Below are 24,582 nucleotides of genomic sequence, written 5' to 3'. Positions count from 1 at the left end.
GGCCTCAGGGATAGAAGGGCAGGTTTGTCAGCTGGTAGAGAGATGCCAGAAAATTATAAGAGGGAAGACTAGACGAGTGGAGCCTGGAAACAGAGGACTTGCAGCGGTATACAGCGGACGCGACGAGGACCGAACCCATGCAGACGCCGTCAATCCAGAAGAGGACGACATATCCGATGAGCCAGAGATCTGGTCAGAGGTCTGGTCGATGCCCCCGGAGGACGCCTACATGCCGCCGTAACTCCGGAGAATTATGGCTTCCACGGTACGTGGCTCAGGGGAGGGTGTAAAAGGTGAGGGAGAGGTTAGTGGGGTACGGGTGTTGTGGGGCACGGGTATACTAAGGCCATAAAGACCATTTTTGTGTTTGTTTCAGGAAGGAAGGGGGCGCACTACATCTTAAACAGTTGTCCCTTGGGAAAGAAGGCCTCTGTTATAAGGGACCATAGGGCTGCCAGCACCTGTGTGTGTGCCTGTGTATGTATATAGATGCCTGTGGGCGTGGGAGTAGGGACGACCGTGACACCAAGTAGAGGGGTTAAAGAAGGTTTTATTTTTATAGGTCTAGGGGGTTTTGACATCAACGTCTTTCTGTTCCGTAGGGTCAGTCTCTTTCGGGTGAACACACTGGGGTCCTTGGCGGTGGTCTTCTCCTTCACGAGTTGGGTGTTGATTGGTTGTTATTACAGCTGTCTCCGGTTTCGGTACATGCAAGAGACCAACAGAGAGGGAAGCCGTTAATTCGCAGTCCTCAATGGGTGTTGCACCAAGAGGGTCCAGGGGAGGTGAGGGCAACCCAGTGATACGTGATTACTCAATATACAGTGCTCGGTGAACAGGGGGAGGTGATGTGAGGAACCGGGAAGGAAAAGGGTTATGGAAGGGAAGGAAAACTACAAAGGGCAGGAACAAACCAGGACTAAGTTACACTATTTACACGCGATCACTCCGCCTCCCCACCCAGGCTGCCCAACGCCGCCGTACCTGTGACAGCCACACTCCTCCCTCGGGAGTGTGGCACGGCGGTCCACGGGGTCGTTGGCCTCCTGGCTTTCCTCCGTCCTCCGTCTCTCCGTCTCCTCCGTGATGTTCCTTCGGGCTGCTACTCTCCTTGTCTCCTCCGCTGTCACCTCTCTCCTCCGTTACGCTCGCTTCCGCCTGAGTCTCCTCCGGGGTGCTCACACACCCGGTGTACATCACTTCCCGACTTTTGACCAATCCGGTCACTCTGACGTCCTTCGGGGGCGTGTCCTCCTCCTCCGTGGAAAACGCCCATTTAAAGGATTCACTGTTGTTGTCCTCGTCGTCTGGCTCGCTCCGACCTTCCTTCCACCGGTCAGACTGAAAAGAAGGAGTTGGAGCATGGTCAGCAGGGTAAGGGTTCCACCAGTCACGCGAGGCATGTATCCCTACCTCGTTACAATGCCTTACGTTGTTCTTATGACCGAGGAGTTTGGTCATAAAAGCCCTGCTCCTCTGCTCATTTGACTCGCAAACTGAAGTGAGAGACGAGAACATATTTCTATACCTGGCTTTCGTTTTTTTTCGTGCACACCAATTTCCCACCACCTAGCATCCTGCACTTTCTTTTAGTAAGAGCACCCAGTGTTTCCCACCTACAGCCTTGGTGATGGCTCTTTTTTCCTAACTTAAGATCCTCTGACAGCCAGACTTACCGCCTTTTGTTTCTTCTCTTCCCATGGTACCCGGGGAACGTCATCACCACTTACCTGGAGACGAAGAAACTGAAAGAAGAATTTCAACCACCAAAAAACAGAACTCACCCAAGCCTACATGTTTTTTTTGTTTGTTGTTTGCCCTGTGCCTTAAATAAAATACGCCAACATTGATACACGCATAAGACCCCTTCAATTCTTTTTCTGCCCGTCCCTCTCACAAGAACATATTTTAAGTAATTGGACTAATGAAAAGTTACATCAGCCTTTGGTAGACCTAGGTCTAATTTCTCCCCATGAATTGGGAAAGAAGGCAGACCACTGGGTCAAGACAAAGGTGACAAAAACAACTACTGGGAGTGACCAAAAGAAAGGGGTTACAAACCCTCCCCAGAGGAAATGTGGTGAGAATCCCCAATATAAAAAGCCTGAGTCTTCTAAAGGGCCCCAAAAACCTGCACAGGGGGGTGGGTCCCAAAACTCTTTCCAATCTACTAACAAGTATAGGGGAAGAACTTTGATCATTTAAAGGCCTGGTGTAACAACTGTAAGAAGTTGGGACACTTAACTGGAGATGTTGCTTGCCCAAACAAGAAGCCCCCTAGTCCTACTACAGCTACTCCTGGTGTAGCAAGTCTCCAGATGAGATCAACAGTGTGCCAAGAACAAATCGGGATGCACACTGAAGCAGCTCTAGTTTCTGAAGGGGAAGCTAAGTTTGCCACTGTAGCTGTATGGCCCACTGGAGTAACGAAAACTGAGGGGGCCTCCCTGCACGGTAGGTAGAGGGGCCCCCCTCCGGGCTTAATCAAGAGCTCCCCGGCCAGAGTGCAGTGCCGAGGGGGCCCCCTGGAGCTTTGGGCCCCCCGCACCGCGGGGCCTGCAGGGGCCTGTGTTATGCCCCTGGTATGGCCACCCAACTTTTTTTGGGGGGGGGGAAATATTTTTATTGAGAAAGTATAAAAAGGCACAGGTTACATGGTTATCCATACCACTTATATGCAAAAAGTCAACAGCATGCAGGGTTCAGGATAGTACACAGCCACAATTGACCCACATCCCGGAGGCTGGGCGGCGTATGATCAGAGCATGTAGAGACGAAACGGTCAGTTGTGCCTAAAGGACAAGTAATTATCATTGTATTCGCTGATTGCCATTTTTATACATTTATACTATTTAATGTGTAACAAGAACTAACTTCCCAAAGTGTGGCACCATTAGCGCTGATTTTAACAAGGTAAGGCCTGTACGTGAGGCCCATCTAAGGCACAGTCATTGTAAAAAAATAGGTAGGACCTGTGGGAATCACAGCTAGTCACAATAATGCGTGTAGAGGAATATTTGCGTGGTTGCGTAGGGCCCTCACCCTGGAACCAAACCCTCGAGCCCAACTCCCGCCCCAGTACATTCAGTCTCCGATTCAGCCGGGGTAAATAATTAAGCGCTAGTGGCATCGGAATCATCATCCGCCAACCCCTCAATGCACAGCATCCTCCAGGCAAGCAGATCATCCTGTAGCTTCCCATCTCTACGAGTGCGCTGCATTTGTGTCTCCTCAGCCAGGGACCATTCTCTAGCATCCATCAGCCATAGGGACATCTCGGGCGCCCTTTGACCCATCCAGGTGATAGCTACGCGCCTCCTCGCCAAAACTAGCAAGAGTTGCAAGAACTTATAAGACAGCTTCTTCTTTCTAGGCTTGGGCACCAGCGCCAGGAGACAGTGGAGCGGATCTAGGAGAATTCTGATGTTCGTGGCTCGAGCAATGTGGGCCACCACCTCCCTCCAGAAGTCATGAACCAGGGGGCATTCCCACGCCAGATGGAGAAAACCCGCTCCTTGTGTTCCACACCTAGGACAATTATGACGCCTCTCTGCCGATATGCGATTCAGAGAGACCGGGGTCATATAGGATGGCCACCCAACTTTAAAAAGTACTTACAATACCCATGGATTCATGGAACTAGGATATAAGCTCTGAGGGATACAGGTGCCAGTGTCACTATGGGGAGAAACACACTGGTTTCCCCTGAGCAATACCTGACTGGGAGAACTTACCCAGTCACCAATGATGGCAGTGTTACCACTAACCATGCAATGGCTATGGTGACATTAGCCTGTGGTGGGGGGAGGTTACTGGCCTGAAACAGGTAGTGGTCTCTCCAAAGCTACCAGCCGCATGTCTGCTTGGCAATGACCTGGAAACCTCAGCATGGGCTGAGGTTGAACCAAAAACCCATGCAGCAATGCTGGATATCCATGAAATTGTGTGTGTAAAACAAGAGCACAGAGCAGAAAACAGGGTGAAAAAGAAGTGGTGGAGCCTGAAATTATGGCCAAACCTTCCCAGAGAAAATGTAAGAAGACTGGGTAACCAGCTTCTGTACAGCAAAAGGATCAGGACCCCTCTCCTCAGGGAGAGGACTTGGACACCCCAGAGAGAACTAAGCCCTTGGAGCTTGAACCTTACCAGGTTGAACTTGTGGGCCCAGGGGGACCCTCTAGGGAAGAGCTGTGCCTTGGACAGCAGGACTGTCCAACTCTTGAAAACCCGAGGAAGCAAGCTGCTGCACAGGAAAAGGGAGATGTCAGCGGTACCCACAGAGTTTATTGGGAAGAGGGACTACTGTACACTGAGGTCAGAGACCCCAAGCCTCGAGCCACTAGGAGAGTGGCAGGGCCTCAGGAGTACAGGAAGTTTCTCCTAACTTTAGCTCATGACATCCCCCTAGCTGGACATTTGGGCCAAACCAAGACTTGAGAAAGGCTAGTTAGCCACTTTTACTGGCCCCAGATGCTCCAAAAAGTAAAGGAGTTTTGTTAGCTCCTGTGTCACCTGTCAGGCCAGTGGCAAGACAGGTGGCCTCTCAAAGGCCCCCCTGATGCCACTACGTGTGGTGGGAGTTACCTCTGAAAGGGTAGGTGTGGACATAGTGGGTCCCTTGAACCTCCCACATCATCAGGAAACACATTCATTCTAATGGTAGTGGATCATGCCACTAGGTACCCTGAGGCAATTCCCCTTAGGACTACTACAGCTCCTGCAGTGGCCAAGGCCCTCATTGGTGTCTTCACTGGGGTAGGGTTTCCTAAGGAGTTGGTTCCAGACAGAGGTTCCAACTTCATGTCTGCCTACCTAAAACACATGTGGCAAGAGTGTGGAGTGCAGTGCAAGTTTACTGCACCCTATCACCCACAAACCAATGGCCTTGTTGAGAGATGCAACAAGACAGTGAACGGAATGATTATGGGGCTCCCTGAAAAACTCAAAAGGAGATGGGATGTCCTCTTACCATGCCTGCTTTTAGCTTACATAGAGGTGCCACAGAAGGGAGTAGAGTTTTCTCCCTTTGAACTTCTGTTTGGCCATCCTGTGAGGGGGCCACTCTGTCTTGTAAAAGAGGTTTGGGAGAAGCCTCTCCAAGAACCCAAACAAGATATTGTGGACCTTGTGCTTGGCCTAAGGTCCAGAATGGCTGAGTACATGGAAAAGGCATACACAAATCTTGAGGCCAGACAGGAGCTTCAGAAGCAATGTGGTGGCCAATAAGCTGCACTGGTTGAATTTCAACCTGGTCAAATGGTATGGGTTTTGGAGACAGTGGCACCAAGGGAACGTGAGGACAGATGGAGTGGCCCTTACCCTATGCTAGAGAAAAAGAGTGAGGTTGCCTACTTGGTTGACCTGGCCACAAGCAGGACACCCAAAAGGGTTATCCATGTGAACCGCCTTAAGCACTACCATGACAGGGCTGACATCACCATGCTGATGGTGACTGATGAGGATCAGGAGACAGAGAGTGAATCTCTGCCTCACCTCCTTTCATACAGCCCAAAATATGGGTCAATGGATGGAGTTGTCTTTTCAGACACTCTCTCTGCCCAACAGCAGACTGATTGCAAGCAAGTCTTGCAGCAGTATGCCAAGCTCTTTTCCTTGACCCCTTGTCAGACAAACTGGTCCACCTATGATGTCACTGGTGTCAGTTCACCTGTCAAAAACAAAATCTATTGACAGTCTGATCAAGTCAAGGAAAGCATCAGAGCTGTAGTCAGCAAGATACTGGAGTTAGGGGTTATTGAACCCTCTGAGAACCCCTGGGCCAATCCATAGATGGATTTTAGTACTCAAACCTTATCCACAGGGTGGAAAGAGAGAAATGAAGTTCTGTGTGGACTATAGAGGGCTCAATTCTGTCACCATGACAGATGCTCACCCTATCCCAAGAACAGATGAGTTGATAGACAAATTGGGTGCAGCCAAATTTCTAAGTACCTTTGACTTAACTGCAGGGTACTGGTAAGTTGGCATGTCCCCAGGAGCAAAAGAAAAAAACAGCATTCTCCACGCCTGATGGGCATTATCAGTTTACTGTTATGCCCTTTGGTATAAAGAATGCCCCTGTCACCTTCAAGAGGTTGGTGAATCAAGTCCTTGCTGGATTGGAGTCCTTTAGTGCAGCATATCTAGATGATATTGCTCTCTTTAGCTCCACTTGGCAGGATCACTTGATCCACATTGGGAAGGTTTTAAATGCCTGCAAACTGCAGGCCTAACTATCAAGGCATCCGAATGCCAGATAGGGTAGGGACCTGTGGTGTACCTGGGCCACCTTGTTGGTGGAGGCCAGGTACAACCCTTACAGCCCAAGCTCCAGGCCATCCTGGAATGGGCAGCTCCAACAACCCAGACCCAAGTCAGAGTGTCCCTTGGCTTGACTGGGTACTACAGGAGGTTTGTGAATTGATATGGGATCATTGTGGCTCCCCCCACAGAACTCACCTCCATGAAGATGCCCAAGAAGGTAAACTGGACAGTTAGTTGTTAAAAGGCTTTTGACACCCTGAAAGAAGCTCCAGACGATGCCAATCAGTTCATTGTGCAGACTGATGCCTCTGAGCTAGGGATAGGAGCAGTCCTATCCCAGACCACTGATGAAGGCCAAAACGAACCTGTTGCTTTTATAAGCAGAAGCCTTCTCCCCAGGGAGCAGCATTGGCGTGCCATTGAGATGGAGGCCTTTGCTGTGGTTTGGTCCCTGAAGAAGCTGAGACCATACTTGCTTGATACTCACTTCCTAGTTCAAACTGATCACAGACCTCTCAGATGGCTAATGCAAATGAAAGGTGAAAATCTTAAACTGTTAAGGTGGTCCATCTCCCTACAGGGGATGGACTTTGTAGTGGAACACAGGCTCTGGGACTGCCCATGCCAATGCAGATGGACTTTCCAGGTTCTTCCACTTAGAAAATGAAGACTCTCTATTGAAAGGTTAGTCTCATCCTCTTTCGTTGGGGGGGGCTGGGGGGGGGTTGTGTGAGAAAGTGCCCTCTTTCTGCATGGTTGCCCACACTTTTTGCTGAATTGCTGATGAGCTTTGACTGAGTGTGCCCTAGGCTCCTGCTAAATCAGGTACCCAGGCCCCATGTTATTTCGCTAAAACTGCATTGAAGCCTAAACCCAATTGGCATCTCTAGCCACAGGTCAACCACTGATAATTGTTACCACAGGTACCCAGGGCACTGTGACCAGGGAAGGCCTCTAAGGGCTGCAGCACTTATTGTGCCACCCTTAGAGGTCCTGTACCATTACACTCACACACTGCCTTTGGTGGCTGTGTATTTTGGTGCAGAACAAAGTGAAGAGTCGACATGGCACACATCTGTGTGCCATGCCTACAACCCACTGCCCTCATCCCACTGCCCTAGCATAGGTCAGTCACCCCTCTAGCTGGGTGCACTATACAAGTGGTGAGGGTACAGGTGCATGAGCCCTGTACCCCTACAGTGTCTAAGTCCATGCTTAGACACTGGAAATGCATTGCTGCCATTAAGATTATATGGTGCTGGGAGTTAGTCATTACGAACTCCACAGCACCATAATGTCTACACTGAAAACTGAGAAGTTTGATATCAAACTTCTCAGCACATTAAACCCACACTGATGCCAGTGTGGGATTTTATGAAAAATGCACACAAAGGGCATCTTACAGATGACCCCTGAAAACTATTCTAACACTAGTGTCCAGGCTGAGTGGCTGCTTTCAGCTGCCAACACCAGACATGTTTCTGGACCCCTGGATCGAGAACCTGCTGCTCTCTGCGGCCTGAAAAAATTCACATCCTGGGACGTGGTTACAAGCCTCCTCCCTCAGGATGGGCAGGGTTCACAAAGGGGAAGCATAAAAGGCTTGCCGCCTTTGTGAGCCGCCCCAGGCCACTTGCTGCTCTCAGCAACTGGTCCCCACTGGTTCTGACCCCCACTTTGGGCGGGAAAAACAAGTGAGGAAGAGAGGTGTGCCCACCTCTGCCAACTTCACCCTTCAGGTGGGGGAGGCGAGGTGAAGCACAACTCTCTGTCCAAGCCATCTTCTAGTTGGGGAGACTCAGCCAACCGGGGCAGGCTCAAGCCCCCCTCCCACTGAAGGGTGGCATAATTGCGGGTGTACCCACCCCAGGGAAGGGACCCATTAGTCCCTGCCTTTTACCTACCTGTAACACCCCTAAATCTAGTATTCAGGGGCACCCATGAACCTTGTTTCCTCAGGCAAGATGAAACTACAAGAAGAAGAAGGACCGAACAGGCGTGCAGCAGCTAACAAGAGGAAGGCGCCCACTGACTTGGCCCCAGCCCTACCGGCCTGTCTCCACCACAAACCTGATCCTACGAAATCCTGGTGTGTCCTGCAACCAGCAAACTAGAAAACCCCAGAGATCCTGCCTGCCTTCATCGACAAAGACTTTGTCTCTCGTGAACACTGGATTTTTTCATCTGAAACCTCTGGCTTTGGCCGGAAACTGTGAATCTGCACCACTCTGCACATGCGTTCCACGGCCCGAGCTTGAGTGTGCAAACACCATGAGGAGGTCTTCCAGACGATCCTGACTCGAGATCCGGAGACCCCTGACCTGCCTCAAGCCTCCAGCTGACGCCTGCAGCCTAAATGCTGAAGGTCTTCCCAACCGCGACCATGAGCTGGTAAGAAGATCCGACCCCAAAAGGCACCCGTGCAACTGACGCCCCACGGCTTGGGTGCCCAAACCGACGGCGCCTAACCAAACCCTAACTTCCCAACTTACCTCTCGAAGTGGTGGTCGCACCCAGAAGACCTTCGTCCCCATGCCTACTGTGCCATTGCAAACCGGAGGTCCCCCATTGAAAACAACAGGGCGCCCGACGTCGAAACAGCACCCTGCACCCGGCCGCTCTAGTGCAGCTGAGGGTGCACCTTTGGTGCTACTTTGTTTCCCCATTTACCCAGAGCTAAAGTCCAGGAGCTTTGCTCCCACACCCACATGGCCTGCTCGTCAACAGCCACAGACCCGAGGCCACCTATCCCCCTTTTGATAACATTGGGCCTCAGCACTGTGCACCCGGCTGCCCTAGTGCCGCTCAAGGTGTAACAAGAGTGCATCCTTGACCCTGGGGGATCCCTGAGTCAACCCCCAGAACCTCAACTCCACTACCAAATACTTACCTTGAAACCAACAACACTATTTTCCTCCATAGAATAACATTGACTGTTTTTCTAGGAAACGTTTTTAAGTGTGGAGTTTGAAAACCTAAAGAAATTCTTTAATATTGCACTAACTAACAAAAAAGATTTTACTTACCTGCTTGCAGGAAATGTCCCAGAGTAGTATCCAGGTATACTGCTCGGAGTCAGAAAAGTAATCTCAAAAGTAACTTACCGGGAATTTTACTGAAATGCCCATTCAATAATATTTACAGTATTTACAAAGGATTGCATTTCTCTGAAACCATACTGTAAGTCAAAACAAGGTGCATTTACTATTACAAATCCAAACTGCATATTTACTACAAAGTACGTATCACTTACCTTTGCCAGTGCTTGCTTGGTTCTAGAAAATAAAATAACTAAAAGAATATTTTTTCACAAAAACAATTGGTCTGAAGTTCAGTCTTTGAATGTGTGAATTCATTTGCTGACTGAGTGTGTACAACAAATGCTTGACACTGTCCTCCGATACTGCCTTATTGCTCGACCACACTACCACAAATAGAGAGTGAGGTGCTATCTAACTTTACCTCTGCCTACCTTTGGCGTTCCACTGGACTCTGTGTACACTATACATCACTTTGGTATAGTATATACAGAGACAGCTTCCTATAACTCTTCTTTCCAGGCATCTCACAAAGAAAGTTCACAGCTGCATGAGCATCTGGAGATATCTTGTAAAGGATGGTAGATTATGGTCAGGCCCTCTCAAGCACAGGTGCAGGAAACTCATCAACTCTGACTACCCTAACTAGATCACTGTTGTAATCAACTTCTTTATGGGTACATTTAGAATGTCATGGATCATTCCTTCAGTGGATGGACAGCGAGCTGACAATAAAGTTGTTCTACCTTCTGATTTAAGAGACAAAATTGTTACTCTTGCTCATGAGGGGCATCTTGGCAGAAGTCTCACTAAAGCTTGTGTAAGGGAGAGATATTGGTGGCCTGGTATGGATCAAGTTTGAAGAAGTGGACAAGGATTGTCAGTGAAGCATGCACGTCGCCTTGAGCTTCCTTCTTGTCCTCAAGATTCTTCTTTTCTTTTACCCAAGTTGAAGTATTCTCAACCCCCTCAACAATAATGGCTTTAGCCAAAGCAAACAATGGATTCTTAGACAAAAGTGCACCCTAGTGCTTTTGGCGCATTTTACCAATTGATCTCTTACTAACCCAGTCACATTTTACTATAACGTTGAGAATCGCTTACTAGGGTCAAATTTAACAAGAAAATCACACTTCAAATAGAAATGTATAATATGCATTAGTACATATGCACTGCAAAACGAAAAATATAGACCGAGGGATGTGGCTTCCTCCCTTTTCTGCCATTCTGCCACTACCTCGGTATTCATAACGTGTGGGTTCCTCGAGTAACTTTTTCCATGTAATGCTTTGGTCGCGAGAGTACCATGTGATGCGGCATGAGAATAAACAGAGCACAAAAATATGGATTACAACATACTAAATTATAAAAGCACTAGTAAGTAATTAATAATAACAATGTTGTAACTTATGTCTACCTGCTGCTCAGCTAGAATGTGTGTGATGTGGAATGTTGGATGGATGGAATGTGAGATGTCTGTGAGTGTCAGTTGGGTAAGGGCTGAGCAGCAGGGCAGCTGCTCCTGGTGGGGTTTTCCTCTTAACATCTTGTAATAACTTAAATAAAGGAATCTACATAATCTACGCTAGAGGTCCTACTTCTGTTTGTTTATAACATTTTTGGCGACAAGGGTGGGTATATTTCACAATGCATTTGTTCCCCCTAAAGAAGGGAGATATGTTGTGACTTATATCTACGTGCTGCTCAGCTAGAATGTGTGTGATGTGGAATGTTGGATGGATGGAATGTGAGATGTCTGTGAGTGTCCGTTGGGTACGGGCTGAGCAGCAGGGCAGCTGCTCCTGGTGGGGTTTTCCTCTTAACATCATGTAATAACTTAAATAAAGGAATCTACATAATCTACGCTAGAGGTCCTACTTCTGTTTGTTTATCACAGTTAACATTTATGCGGCTTTTACTGAGACAGAAAAAAAAGAGAAAGCGACAATTCCGTAGGTGGAAGGGCAGGGTTAGGAGGAGGATATTAATATGATCTTCACGCTAGAGGAGAGATTGCTGCTTCTCGTACGTGTCTGTCGCCTAGATCTCGTGCTTTCGTTTTCATAGCGGAAGTGACGTTGTGCCCGGCGAGGGGAGTTCATTCTAAGTGGCCGCGGCACTCGGAAGTGAGTCGGCTGCACGCAGCACTGGAGGAAACCCGTGGCAGAAGAAGCCGGCGCAGGAGCCAAGAAGAAGAGAGAGCAGCCGCAGCCGAGCACTTCTCCTGGAGCAAAGAATGGCGCTCACACTGACCATCAACCCGCAGCAGCCGCCCCTGGGTAAGAGGAAGCCGGCAGGGGGAGGCAGCAGCGAGGCGTCTGCGCCCCGCGTGCAGCCTTGAGCTGGCATTGCATCATGCAGCAGCTGAGAGCACGCTGTCACTGTCTGATGCTCGCGCGCAGACAGATGGACGCCGGGCTGGTCCAGGGCATTGCTGGTCAGCCTGTGGGATGCTCTCGCTCCCACTCTATACAGGATGTAACGTCAGGCACGTTTGTGGTCATCTATCTTTACACGCTGCCACGTGCAGGCATGTATATACCCAGGACTTTTAAGTGGGTTGAAAAAAACTGAGGGAGGGAGGTCTCTCAAAGGGGTGTAACCTATGTAATAAAGGGCGTAGCACAAACATGTAAGATTAAAAATCTCTGCAACATGACTGGTGTTAAGCTGCCTTTTTCTGTTATTTTATGCAGATATCTAATAGTACATCTGGAATGCATTTAAAACAAGCCCAGATTATCTACTTTAGCAATGGTTGTTAGCTGCAGAATATAATGAGTAACAGCGACTTTGTAGTTACATGCATATTGATACTACATAATTCGAATAACTTCAAGGCGATTTGCTTCCGAATGTGGCAAGAGTGGATCACCTTCCTTAGAGGTGCTGATAACGCTCCTCATAGACCAATTTGGGACTCATTGGATACCAAACTTCTTAGCTACAAGCCACCCTAAACTATTAAGTCAGGAGAGTGATATACTCTCTTAAAGACATTCTCTTTCACAGCCAATTTACATTATAACACATCCTCTCCCGATATCCTCTCCCCGCACACATGGCCCTTGTACTTTTTTTTAAATGCTAACTTGTATCCAATTTAGAACCTACACATCACCTCCGTTATTGGTGCTCCAATTACCGCCTCATCGTAGTTAATATGTTGACAGTGAGTACCTTAACGTTGTCAATATGTATTCATGATTATTGCGATGTGCTGTTGCTACAACCTAATACAACATGAATCTAATGATATGCACAATTTATAGTAGTCGACTGTTGTGGGTAATCTCCAAAGGTCAATAGACCTGCTATGATCCAAATCCTACAGTGACTTTTCTCCCCCCATCTGTATCCCTACTACACGCTCGATCTTTTAATTCATTCATTTATTTATTTACTTTACCACTGCACTTCTATGCATATGTACTGTTTGGCCTATGTTGCTTAACAGTCAATAAAAAGAATTGAACTAAAAAATAATACTGAAAATGCTCCAGTACTGTAATTATGATGCTGTGAAATATCTATACCACTCCATTAGAAACGTTAAATAAAACTATTTTAAAACACTTTTATTTATGTGCTTGAATAAATGTGTAGGAGAATACTTGTCAGCAGTTTTATCACTGCAGACCTGTTAAAATTAGAGCCTGCGATCTGCCATTCGCCCCTCCTGCCCCGATGCGGATCTCCTGGGTGTGCACTTTCAGACCACTAGCCGATCACTAGCAGGTGATCGTATCTTCTGATTTAGCTCCTTCGTTGCAGCATACATAACAAGAGAGTCCCTCCAGGGTTACATTAAAGGCTGGTAGTGCCTCTGAGTGAAAATTGGTGCATATACCAGGGTCGGATTGGGATCACAATTTGGCCCGGGCACTGACGGAAAAAGTGGCCCACATTCAAGGGGCGTGCCCTTTCATGAAACACCATTTGGTTACACATGTCAATGTCCTTGAATATTAGATGTAAATACATTAGGGATTTGGACAAGTATGGTAGTGCACTGTCCAGTGACCAGCTGAAAGAGGGCATCAAAGATCAGAAATTGGATTATAAATTCAAATCTGTTCCGAACAGGGCCCAAAAACATGTTTGGCCCAGGGCCCCCAAAATCCTTAAGATGTTTGGCACAGAAATGAATTAAAGTGAGAGGATACTGTTCTTGCACAGGACACACGGGGAAAGGTGACAATGGCGCCATGCTGAGCAACTAAAAAAACAGCAAGGCCCCTTTCTGTCACAAAATTATTCGAGCCCTTCAGGGAAGGAGCACCTAATAAGCAGCGAAGCCCCTGCTAATACTAACCTACTCAGCCCTCCCCAGACCTTCAGCTCAGGAGCACATGAACATTAGTGAGGCCCCTGCAATTAGTAAATTAATCATCCCTCCCCAGCCCTCCAGGCCACAGGGCAATGTCCTGGCAGGGGAGCACAAAACACGGCTGCTGGGTCATCCATGGTAGCAGGGGGAGGCTGAGGTGAAGATGGTGCAAGTTGCAAAGATCACCTGGCCCCCACAGCGAGACCCATTCTTCCTCGCCCACTATTCCCTCTGCCGTTTTTCTCTGGACCCCGACCCGCGATCTTGTCCATTCCCTCGTCTTGTACCCTTCTCCCTCGTTTCCCCCTTGTTTCCCCCTTGACGATCCTCAAATGTTTCTTCCCTTTTCTGTTTTGCCTTTTCTCCATACCCTTGTATCCATCCCACCCTCACTTGGTGCTGTGACTGCATCCCCCCTCCAACCCCACTTAATGGAACTCTGCCTGAGAAAATCTGCTATGTGTGTATATATATATGTATATAGAGAACTCTAATCACTAGTATATGAAGTAGACCTTTGTAATATCTACCATTCCTATGTGACTCTTAGAGTATATCCATTTATTTGTCTTCCTTGAGTGACTTTACTCCTGTACATGCAGTTTTTCTTTCTGTTTGTATCTCTTCCTTGTGTGACTACATCTTGTACATTTGCAATTTTTTCTGCTTGTATCTTTTATGTAACGCATGTAATCCTAAGTCCTTATGTTTCACAACTGATTTTTTATGTAAAGCGCTCTGACACCTTCTGGTAAAGTTCGCGCTATATAAAATCGCATTAAATTTAAAAAAAAACAAAAAACCTAACACTGTTTATGTGCTGCGTGGGCCCAGAGGGGCCGAGGTGAAAATGGCTCAAAGGCCTGAGCAACACCTGGCCCCCAGGGAGGCCGATTTTTGAAAACAATCCCCCTCCCCAGCCACCCTCAGCCTGATTGCTTTGCTGGGCAGGGGGGGAAGGAGAGGCCACAGCGGATAATCACGGCACAGTGAAGCTGCATTAATTTCTCTGTCTCTGTGCACTCTGTGGGCCGTTTTTTTCCCCCTTTCCTAGTCCACAGAGATAACGGAGACAGAGAAATTAATGCAGCTTCACTGTGCGGCTGGGAAAGGGGAGAAAAAAAAACGGGCCACAGAGGGCACGGAGATACCTGCCCATCGGCCGATGCCCGAATGGCCAATCCGCCCCTGGCTTATACCCAGGGTGAGGGCAAAGATGAAGAGCTCCATAGGGACTCGTCTCAGCACCTGTTTTATTAGAACTGCTGGTGCACCTGTAGGACCCGGCCTAGATAAAGCCTTATGCATACCTTCTCTTCTATAATTTCACCTTGGTCTCTCTTCTCTCCTTGGCAAAAACGAACATGTGCGTGTACCTAGCTACGTTTACACATAGGTTCCCAGCTGTACCAAGTTTCCCAAGTCCATTAGTTAAAATATGTATTAACTCCTAGACTGTATTCAGAAATGCTGACTACTCAGTTGCACACATTTACATTTCTTTTGGGAAGCAAGCACTTGGAGAGAAGGTAGCTTTCTTCTTTGACTGTGTGCCTCTCCGTCTCCTTGAAAGTGCAGGGACCACCTCCTACTTTTTTTATCCTGATGCAACTCATGGGCAACTAGGAATACCAATTTTAGCTGTGTAGGAAACCTTTTTTTAACAAAAATTGGGGGACTAGTGTGATTAAAAACAAAAAAAGAAAAGCTTGATAAGTAGTTCCCAATAGATCGCACCCACTTACATATATGGGTTTGTGTTATTAGACTATTAGGAGGACGCATCCCAGGCTCAATCAATCAAGGGCTTGCAAAGTGTGGCTACTCACCCGTGAGGGTCTGAGGGCGATAGTGGGGGGGGGCTGCAGATCCGTCTGGGCGCTGGGTTTATTCGAAGAGCCATGTCTTGAGGTCCTTCCTAAATTGGGATAGCAATGGGGATTCCCTGAGGCATAGGGGCATGGTGTTCCAGGTCTTGGCGGCGAGGTAGATGGTTCTTCCTCTGGTTCTGATCCTGTGCGACGGTGACCAGTGACAGTTGTGCGGAACAGAGGGGTCTGTTGGGTGTGTGGAACGAGAGGCGGTTGTTCAAGTATGCTGGTCCGCCGTTGTGGAGGGCTTAGTATGCGTGGGTGAGGATCTTGAAGGTTATTCTTTTGTCGACTGGGAGCCAGTGGAGTTCACGCAGGTGTTGTGTGATGTAGCTGCAGGAGAGGATGTTTAGGACCAGTTTGGATGCAGTGTTTTGCAAGTTCCGGAACTTTTGAAGGAATTTCTGGGGGATGCTGGTGTAGAGTGCGGTTACACAGTAGAATCTGCTACTGATGAGGGGGTGGGTGACGGTCTTCTTGGATTCGGTTGGATCCATCTGAAGGTTTTTCGAAGCAGGCCGAGTGTGTTGAAACATGACGAGGAGACCACGTTGGTCTGGAGGTTCATAATGAGCAAGGAGTCCAGAATGATGCAGAGGTTGCGAGTGTGGCCCATGGTTGTAGGGGGTTTTCCCAGTGCAGCCGGCCACCAGGAGTTGTTCAAAGCAGAGGGGGCGGATCCCAGGATGAGGCTGCAAAGAAGAAAGCTAGACTGAAGCAGCTGGTCACACATGTATCTGGGAAACATGATAAGAATGTAATCTAGCCTTTCCAAACTTGTATACTATTAATTATCCCTTATACATAGTATGAGTCACCACCAGCAACCTCCCATGATCAAAAAAGCTGCACCCTCCACTCAGTCACTCACATTTCCTTACTTTCCATTCATGGAAAGGCACATTCCTGCTCGTGTTAATGTTATCCATTGTTCCAAGATCATGCTTCCTAGCATACTTTAGCAATAAGGTCTCTCCGCAATTGCATTTGACATTCCTGTTTCACTCGCATTTCATGTGTCTGTACTCTTCCCAGGTCTCTCAAAATCCTAGAAATATTACTGTACCTTCAGGTCTAGTGACTTAAATAATTTACTCAACTGAATTATAATTAGGGCTCCCGGTTTTATGGTATTTATTTTTTTGCTATTTCGGTCTGTATTTATCCATATTTATTTTTTGTGCATTTTTTTCTGTATTTATCCACATTTATTTTTGCCACAAGCGAAAGACGACGCTACAGCTAGTATTTTTCCACATTTATTTTTCCTTCACCTATACTTTTCTTTCTTTGTTTCTATCTTTCTCTCTTTGTTTATTTCTATCTGTCTGTCTTCCTTCCTAAATTTTTGTTCCTCCCTCCAATTTATCCCTCTCTCTCTCTTCTTTACTGAAATCCTGCTTTCCCTCCTTTCTTCCTGCCTTCTTTTCCTGCTCCCATTCTTCTTGCTTTTGCAACAACTGCCTGAGAGAGGCATGGGATAACTATCACTCCTCATCTACCCGTGGCTGGAATAGTTTATTTATAATGTGTAGAATGTCTATTCCCAGTGCAGCCTTAATTTCCACAACGACCCCCAGAGCCTTGAGACCTGTAAGGGTGAGTAGTTTGCGCTTTACAAATACAGATTTACATGCGTGCAATGTCTGCATGGGTGTGGTCCTGAAGTTCGAGATGCAGAAGAGGTGGGAAATATAAACAGCTTAAAAATGCCAGTCTGCTGCTGAGCCAGTAGCTGAGGGGCTAGGTATCTTATGTGAAGGTGAGTTGACAATGGCAGGGGTGGGCTTCATCAGACCCTTGATGCAAGGGGCACAATCTGCCCTACTTTAAGTTATCCAGGAAGAATGTCGGAGACCATCAAAATGGGGTCACCTGGGAACCTGTCTCTTTAGGAGTTATATCCCGAACCTGCTTATAGAGCTGAAAGAAACTGGTGAGACACTCAAATGTGGGATACTCTGCTTGGTACAGCATCTTCTCAATGGTACATAGGAGGCCTCAAAATGACCATCCTACTAACAGCAAAGAACCAGATCGATATCCCAGCACTGTCCACAGGCGGTAAAAGGATCTTGGGCCAAGAGATAGGTTTCAGGAAGTCCCTAAAAGTCAAAGGACTTTAATCTTCGATAACACCAAAGCAAGTGCCTGAGTGCCAGATGAGGGGGGAGAGTCTGTAGGGGTTTAAAGGACTTGGACATGGGCAGGTTCCATGGCTTTGTATTAAAAGACTCTATTAAGGTTCTAGCTTTGCACATTACATTATTAGGAAGATTTCGTCTATTGGCTAAGCTGATGTCTCTTTTCCCCTGACTATGCACTAGACCACATTTTGTAAATCTGAGGAAATTACTCCATATTCCTGGTCTGACCTCCCTACCCAACCGAGTTTAACCTCACAATTGACATCTATTTAGAAATGACTGCGTACTTTGGAAGCTATATGTCCGTCATTTCAGACGGCAGACTGCCTGATTTAAAGCTCTGAATGTAAGATAAAAACCACTGCTTCGCATTTCAGTTTGTGTAATGCACTAATCATCCATATTATCATTAGTTCCGCAGAAGTAGTACGGACAGCGGGCGGGGGAGGGGGAGAGGGTGGGGGGTGCTGGAGCCTGTCTCAAGATGGCTCAAGATGGCAGTAGACACAGTCAGTGAATTCTGCTGTATCCCTGTAGTACCAGAGAAATAGAGTAACAAAAGCTCTACTTTACATGTCAAGAAAAAGGAAATTGTGCATGGACGACCCAAAAAATAAATAAATAAAAAAAGAAGAAAGCAAGAAGCATAATATTTGAAGAAAGGCTAAAAGCTAAATGTGTATACGTTAACAAGAGGAGGCAGAGATACACTTTTTGGGAGGCAATGCTCCCAGCGGGTGAGTATCTGCTGATTAATTGTGACTCAGAATACGGCACCCATGTCAAGGCAGTTTGTAAGGGAGCACTTGTCTAACTCCCACTCTTCCTGTACCCTCAAACGTAATCACCAAATACAGTTTACACATACTCTTGCCGTAACGTCCTTGGATTACAGCAGCAGGGTTTATTCTGGATACATAATAAATGATTCGTCAAACTTCAGAGCCACTCATCTGCTTACGCAGCCACCCTGCTTGCGCAACAGGTGACAGCAGAAAGAACAATCAAGCCTCGTTAACAAGTAAATGGTCTTCAAAAGACCTGTGAAGTACTCAGGCGCGGCTGTGTGCGCCCAGGAAGGAATTTCCAGCAGCAGCAAGGGGGTGGAGAGGGGGGGAGGGTGGCGAGATAACTCTGGATTGGAGCAGGGCAGCTCGGCAACATTTTCTAGTATTTTGCCGTTTTTACATATAAATACAGACAAAGGAAACATTCTTTTCTGTCTGTATTTATATGTAAAAATCCGTTTAAACGGAAAACCGGGAGCCCTAATTATAATGCTCTTGACCCATAAACTGGTTTCAAATTATGTGATCCTGGGCAAGTAATTTAAGTCACTGAGACGCCATTTTCTTTATCACATATGAGAGCACCTTCAAATATGCAAGTTCAGCATGTCTGTTGTACAGAAAGCTCTTGTTTGGTTTAATAGCCTAAACTTTTGTCCCTTATGTAATACAAATCTAGCCACATATAGGATATCCATGACTGCTGACTTGTCTCCGTTCATTAACCGTATTGTCATCAATGCAGGGGCAGGAATGTTTCTCAACTCTTATTTAAAAACTGTCACTTTTAATAAATGCATAACTAAAGCATGAAGTACCAGCACACTGTCATTTGCAATCGGCATATTTTACATTAAAATGCCCAGAATCTCCTACTGACGTGGTTTTAAAACTATATAGTGTACAATGTCTGGAAATTGAGGTTCTGCAAACAGGACTGGACTGAGAACCAAAACCGGCCCTGGCAAAGTGCTCGGCCGGCCCCCTGGGGGTGCGGCAGAGCTCTTTGTCGGGCCGGTTTTCGTCCGATTTTGTTACAGGGCCGATATTGCAGCTATGCTGCAGAAACAGCCCTGTAACAAAAACGGCCGCCAGGGCCCAAAACCGGCCCCCACCCTTGTGGCGCACCGGGGGATTGCCCGGTGTCCGCAACGGCCAGTCGGGGCCTGTCTGCAAACATTTGTCATTTGCACATCACAAAGTAAAGTGTTCTGATTTGTTTTGCTCCTATGTGAATCTTTGCTTGCATCAGACATCTGAATTACCAAAAAAAGTTATTTCATAATTCCGGATGTGTTTTAAAATAATTGTACTACTTATTTACAAGCTGTATTGTTAGAAAAAAAAAACTGACATTTTTCAGCCTTTTGTTTCACAATTATTGTCGGATGACTCACTTGACAAAAAGCACTAACTATAATAATAGAAAAGTAAAAAAACATTTTCCAGGAACCGATTAGCAACATTTAGTAAAACGACAAACTGACATTTTACCTCTGTCCTTGAACTGACAGAAAATATGTCAAGACAAAAACAAGATTTAAAGGCGTCTTTATTACTCATTCACTTTTTAAATGAACAGAACACCTGTTCCTCCCCGTTTAAGTTAACTTGCCAGCACAGATGACTAAATGCTAAAAATATGCTCCCACCCCTTTCTTGCCCTGTTTTGTGTCGCCACTTGTTCCTTTCTGTGTTTTTGCTTACAGAGTCAACTCTTATTTTCTTGGCCTGAATATGCCTCTTTTTAAAATGTTATTGTACTGCAATATTTTGATAGCGTTTATTATCCCTATGTTGGGGGCTTAAGTGCTTACCTACATGGGTAACATGCTACTTTGTTTAACCCCTCCCCTGCTGGTGACTGAACAACTCATTTTGGAAATTAAAAAATAAACATGGGATTCTGGGCAATCGCTTCATTGACATGTGCCTGAAATTACAGTTATGTGTAATTTGAAAATATAATTGTACAATGTGCTCATACAGATCATGTTACATAGTATCCTGATGTCTATAATCTAATCTCTAACAGATCCCCCTCATATCATAATGCTCACAACCTGCTACAATAAAAATATCCTTCTTGGATGGTTTAGTTCAAGGAAGTGTTTTAATCATAACCTGTAATGTATGTCTTCTTTAAAATGCATTTTGAAGAGTTACATAGATACTAGTGGTAATTGACTTTACCTTTTTATCTGCAGGAAAATTTGCACCTGGCGTTTGCCTTTATGAAAAAAATACAGAAAAAATGTGTTTTTGTTTTTTAGTTAGTGTAGTTAATCTTGTGTTGATTTCAAAACATGCTAAATTCTGCACAAGGGCAAATTGATTTCAGATTCTACACAGACATGGAAGAGAGCGCTCACACACATTTTTACTTTAATAGAAGAGGAAGCTTGACCATCATGTAATATAGCAATTACATTGTCTTTGTTTTATACTTTGATTGGTCCTAGAACTGCTGCTGAGAACTCAATGTTTTTGTTGCCTTTTATGTTTTGTGGATTTGGGCACAGCCAGAGTGTTCAACAAATTGTAGTGCAGCATCATTGTATTACCTCATGAGGCTATGGGGGAACTGATGTTTATTGCAGCCAATACATAGTTCCCAGGCCTTTTTACCTGTACCCTCTTATGATGTTTTCTTGTACACTCTGTAAATCAGAGATCACTCACTTTGCATGTTGTAGTTGTAGTGCTTACTTTGTAGTGTACGCAGAGTACCAATGTTTAGTATGGTTGATGGCTGTCATGAAGTCACTTTGCATGCAGCACACAATGGTGGCTTCATTATACAGGATTAATGCCATTCTGTTTTTTCTGTGGTGAGCACAAGACTTGGGGCCTGCGTTTCGAGGACCATATAGGAGTATCACCCATGTTTGGCTGCAATTCACATTTTAGTTTGAGAGACCTAGTTTTGCGATCTTCAGAGGGCCTTTAATTAAAGAAGGTTCGGGTACACTTTCAAAGCACTAACAGGGCAAATAAACACTTTCCTCGTATAATGTGGATATCGAGATGGCTATGAGAGGGCCGGCTTCTCGAAGTATGGACCTATACGTTTAGCTCTGAATGAACAAGTGTTCCCTTAGCCCTGATGATGACCTCATAAAATTAGTTCTTACATACCCCTACACCACATCAGGTCGAAACGCGCTGGCATGTTCTAATGGGGATCTACCGGAAGTATGAGTTGCACTCTTGCCACTGCAGTGTCTCTCCCTGGGCACAAGATATATGCTGACTCCTCAGCTAATGTTGAATAAAGAAAATGCTCTTCATGTGGTTCTTTGGTTTCTATTACTTATATGTTTTTGACTTTATTTCTCCAATTCATTGTATTACATGAGTTTCTCCATACAATGTAGAACTTCATTTCCCATAATGCATCATGTTTAAACTGAATCCGTTGATCTCTCAATGCATTTCGGCATTACACGCCTTAATCAGGGGAGTATCTGCAAATAATACATGCTTTGTATAAATATGCTGTAGGGATTCTCTGATATAAATACAACCTGCACCATATTAATTCAGCTGTGACATAGTCTGTTGACGTACATAAATGAAAAGTGAGATGACAGAGTTATGTTACTGTGCTCTGTGGTCCCGTGTTGTATATACCTGAATACGGTGTTGTTTCAATATTAACGCTGTGCCAAAGTGAAACAATAATCAACTGCGGGTCGATCATATGTGAAGACGCTGTGGTGAAGGCGCATACACTGCGTGAATTGGTGATGTTATGCCTTCAGTTAACCGTTCGAGCATTTGCCAGATATTAATCTTCTCGACCTGTCTGAAACTAAGTTGAGTAGCGCGTTGTGATAACCGGTTGGCTACTAAAAAGACCCCTAATCCTCGTGCCCAAAACGCACAAACGCGAGGACGTTCCATACAAAGCAGGCAACGCGGCAGTCATTCCACGCGAAAAGCTCTTGTTGTTTTGAACCGGTAAGCCACCCCGTTATCACAACGCGCTACTCAACTTAGTTTCAGACAGGTCGAGAAGATTAATATCTGGCATATAGAGAACGCATGCTCGAACGGTTTACTGCAGGCATAACATCACCAATTCACGTAGTGTATGCGCCTTCACCACAGCGTCTTAGGGACCATTTTCTTTATACCATTTTTTTTTTTAAATGATGATCTTACAAAGTTCTGTTTGTGGTGAGTTGCAAGGTGTACCAACGTGTGATCCTGATAGTCACCTAAACAGAATATGTCCATTTCAATATATGTGGCCTTGTGTAAAGCATGCAGACAATGTAATCTTTTTTTTTTCATTACTTTTTATTGTTACAGTAAACAACAATAGACTATGCAATCTTTTATTAATTTCTCTCAATTAATATTCCCACTTAGACATATATTTTTTCTTGTAGGAGCCTTGTTGACAGCAGAGCATGTTAAAGACAATGTCAAGCTTTCCGTTGAAGAAGGCAAAGAGAATATTCTTCGGGTGCCAGAGTAAGTGTCCTTTTAATGGGAGCTTCTATTTTGCAACAGTCTGATCTTCTCTGGAGTTCTGAGTCTACACCATGAATACATCTCGGAGAGACGCTGATCTTGAAGAGCTAATTGCATAGGCAAAGATGTTGTTCATAGTAGGACACACCCGTAACCGTCCTGGTATTATCTGCTGAGGATGAGGAGACCCTTTGAAAATTGGAGCTACAGCTAACCTCTTACGTTTTTTGTTTGCCGTTGGTGCATTCCATCGAATTTTGTTCAGATGCAGTCTCGCATCAAGCACCTCTGTAATGAATTTCGACACTGGAATGACTGAGTTTTTATTTTATTTAAATCCGATTCCTTTCTTCATGTGTTTTCTTGTGATGCTTTCGATACTGGAATACTGTTCACCTCTCAATTATACTTTACCCATATCTTTAGATTATTCCAAAAGTGTTTAAAACATCTATTTAAACTTACTTTTCTTAAAATACTTTTTGATTATCAGTATACTTATTTCCTTGGTTCTTTTAGTTGACATTGATTTTATTGTTCCCATCATTCCTTTTGTTTTTGTTGTAAATGTAAGTTATCTTATATTGTGTGTGATGCCCTACTGAAGAACGTGAACTGGCTTAATGTTCAATACTTGCTTAAAACAATGGCTGGTGTCACACAAAGGAACCTTTTACGTGTATTCAAATTATTAGTGTCATGTGTGTGGGTGAATTGTCGGAGGCCAGGTAATGTGCGGGCTAATGGTTTGTACGCATTACCTTTTGGTTAAGTAAGTATGTCTTGGATCAGTTACATGACACGCTGTGCACGTTGACAGTTTCCTTTTTTTCAGAACTGTTTGTGCACAGTCAGAAATAGTTACGCATCTTTTGTATTGGCTTTATGTGCATTCATAAGTGAACCACACACGGAGCCCAATATTTTTATGTTGCTTTCGTTCAACGCACTGTATGGTTTTGTTTCATTTGGTGAAAGTGTATGTGTATAAGAAAGCAAGCAAGAGGTGCTGCTCAGTGGCAGAAGATAATGCCATAGCCTAATTCAGTTGGAAAGCTTCCAGCATTTTTAGGAAAAAAAGTCCACTGATTAGTTCAGTGCAAGACAACAAGGTGTGAGTGTAGTCTCATTTAATTACAGCACCAGTCACAAAGTGGTGAATCATCTCTCAATTTTTTGTTAACTTGCAACTTGTCTAAAGCTGTTCCGTCTTATTTCTTCTTTCGTTTTATGCTGCAGCTTTTTCTTATTTTTATTTTTACACCGTGATTGTATCAACTTTCGAATAGCACTGTGTTGCAACAGTAAACTACAAGACATTGACTTGTCAGACAGATGAGTTTCAGTCACTGTGGCCCTGCGTGATCTCCAGGCAGTACACAAAATCACTTGTGGCTCTGTCGGATCATCTCTCCTTACTTTGATACTAGGGGAATGTATTCCAATGAACGAAGATATAGTGTTTTATAATAGTTCACTTCAGTATATAAGCAATATTGCAAGAGGTTGCTTTTCTGAGCGCATGAAAGTGCAAAAAGTGAACGTGTCTGAACATATGTACTTCTACTAAAAAAAAATGTTTTACCTGTCACATTTTTTCCACCTGGCTACATGACATAAATATGTGCTTCAGCTAGGTAGGTAAAACAATCCAATGGTTTA

General features: G+C 45.4%; 1 protein-coding gene across 4 annotated transcripts in view; it reads left to right on the top strand.

The window, feature by feature from the left end:
- Positions 1 to 11,393: 11,393 nt before the first annotated feature.
- EPRS1 (glutamyl-prolyl-tRNA synthetase 1) overlaps positions 11,394 to 24,582 on the top strand; it is a 470,400-nt gene continuing 457,211 nt past the window's right edge. For 3 of the 4 annotated variants that reach the window (XM_086927918.1, XM_086927917.1, XM_086927914.1), the window contains exons 1-2: positions 11,394 to 11,581; positions 22,836 to 22,920. In XM_086927918.1, the coding sequence (XP_086784044.1) occupies positions 11,539 to 11,581; positions 22,836 to 22,920 (128 nt within the window). In that variant the 5' untranslated portion in view covers positions 11,394 to 11,538. The remainder of the gene's footprint in view (positions 11,582 to 22,835; positions 22,921 to 24,582) is intronic. The other variant, XM_086927915.1, reaches the window with a different exon arrangement.

This window comes from Lissotriton vulgaris, chromosome 6, assembly GCF_964263255.1.
Source record: "Lissotriton vulgaris chromosome 6, aLisVul1.2, whole genome shotgun sequence".
NCBI classification, from domain to species: domain Eukaryota; kingdom Metazoa; phylum Chordata; class Amphibia; order Caudata; family Salamandridae; genus Lissotriton; species Lissotriton vulgaris.
This window is presented reverse-complemented; position numbering and strand designations above follow the sequence as displayed.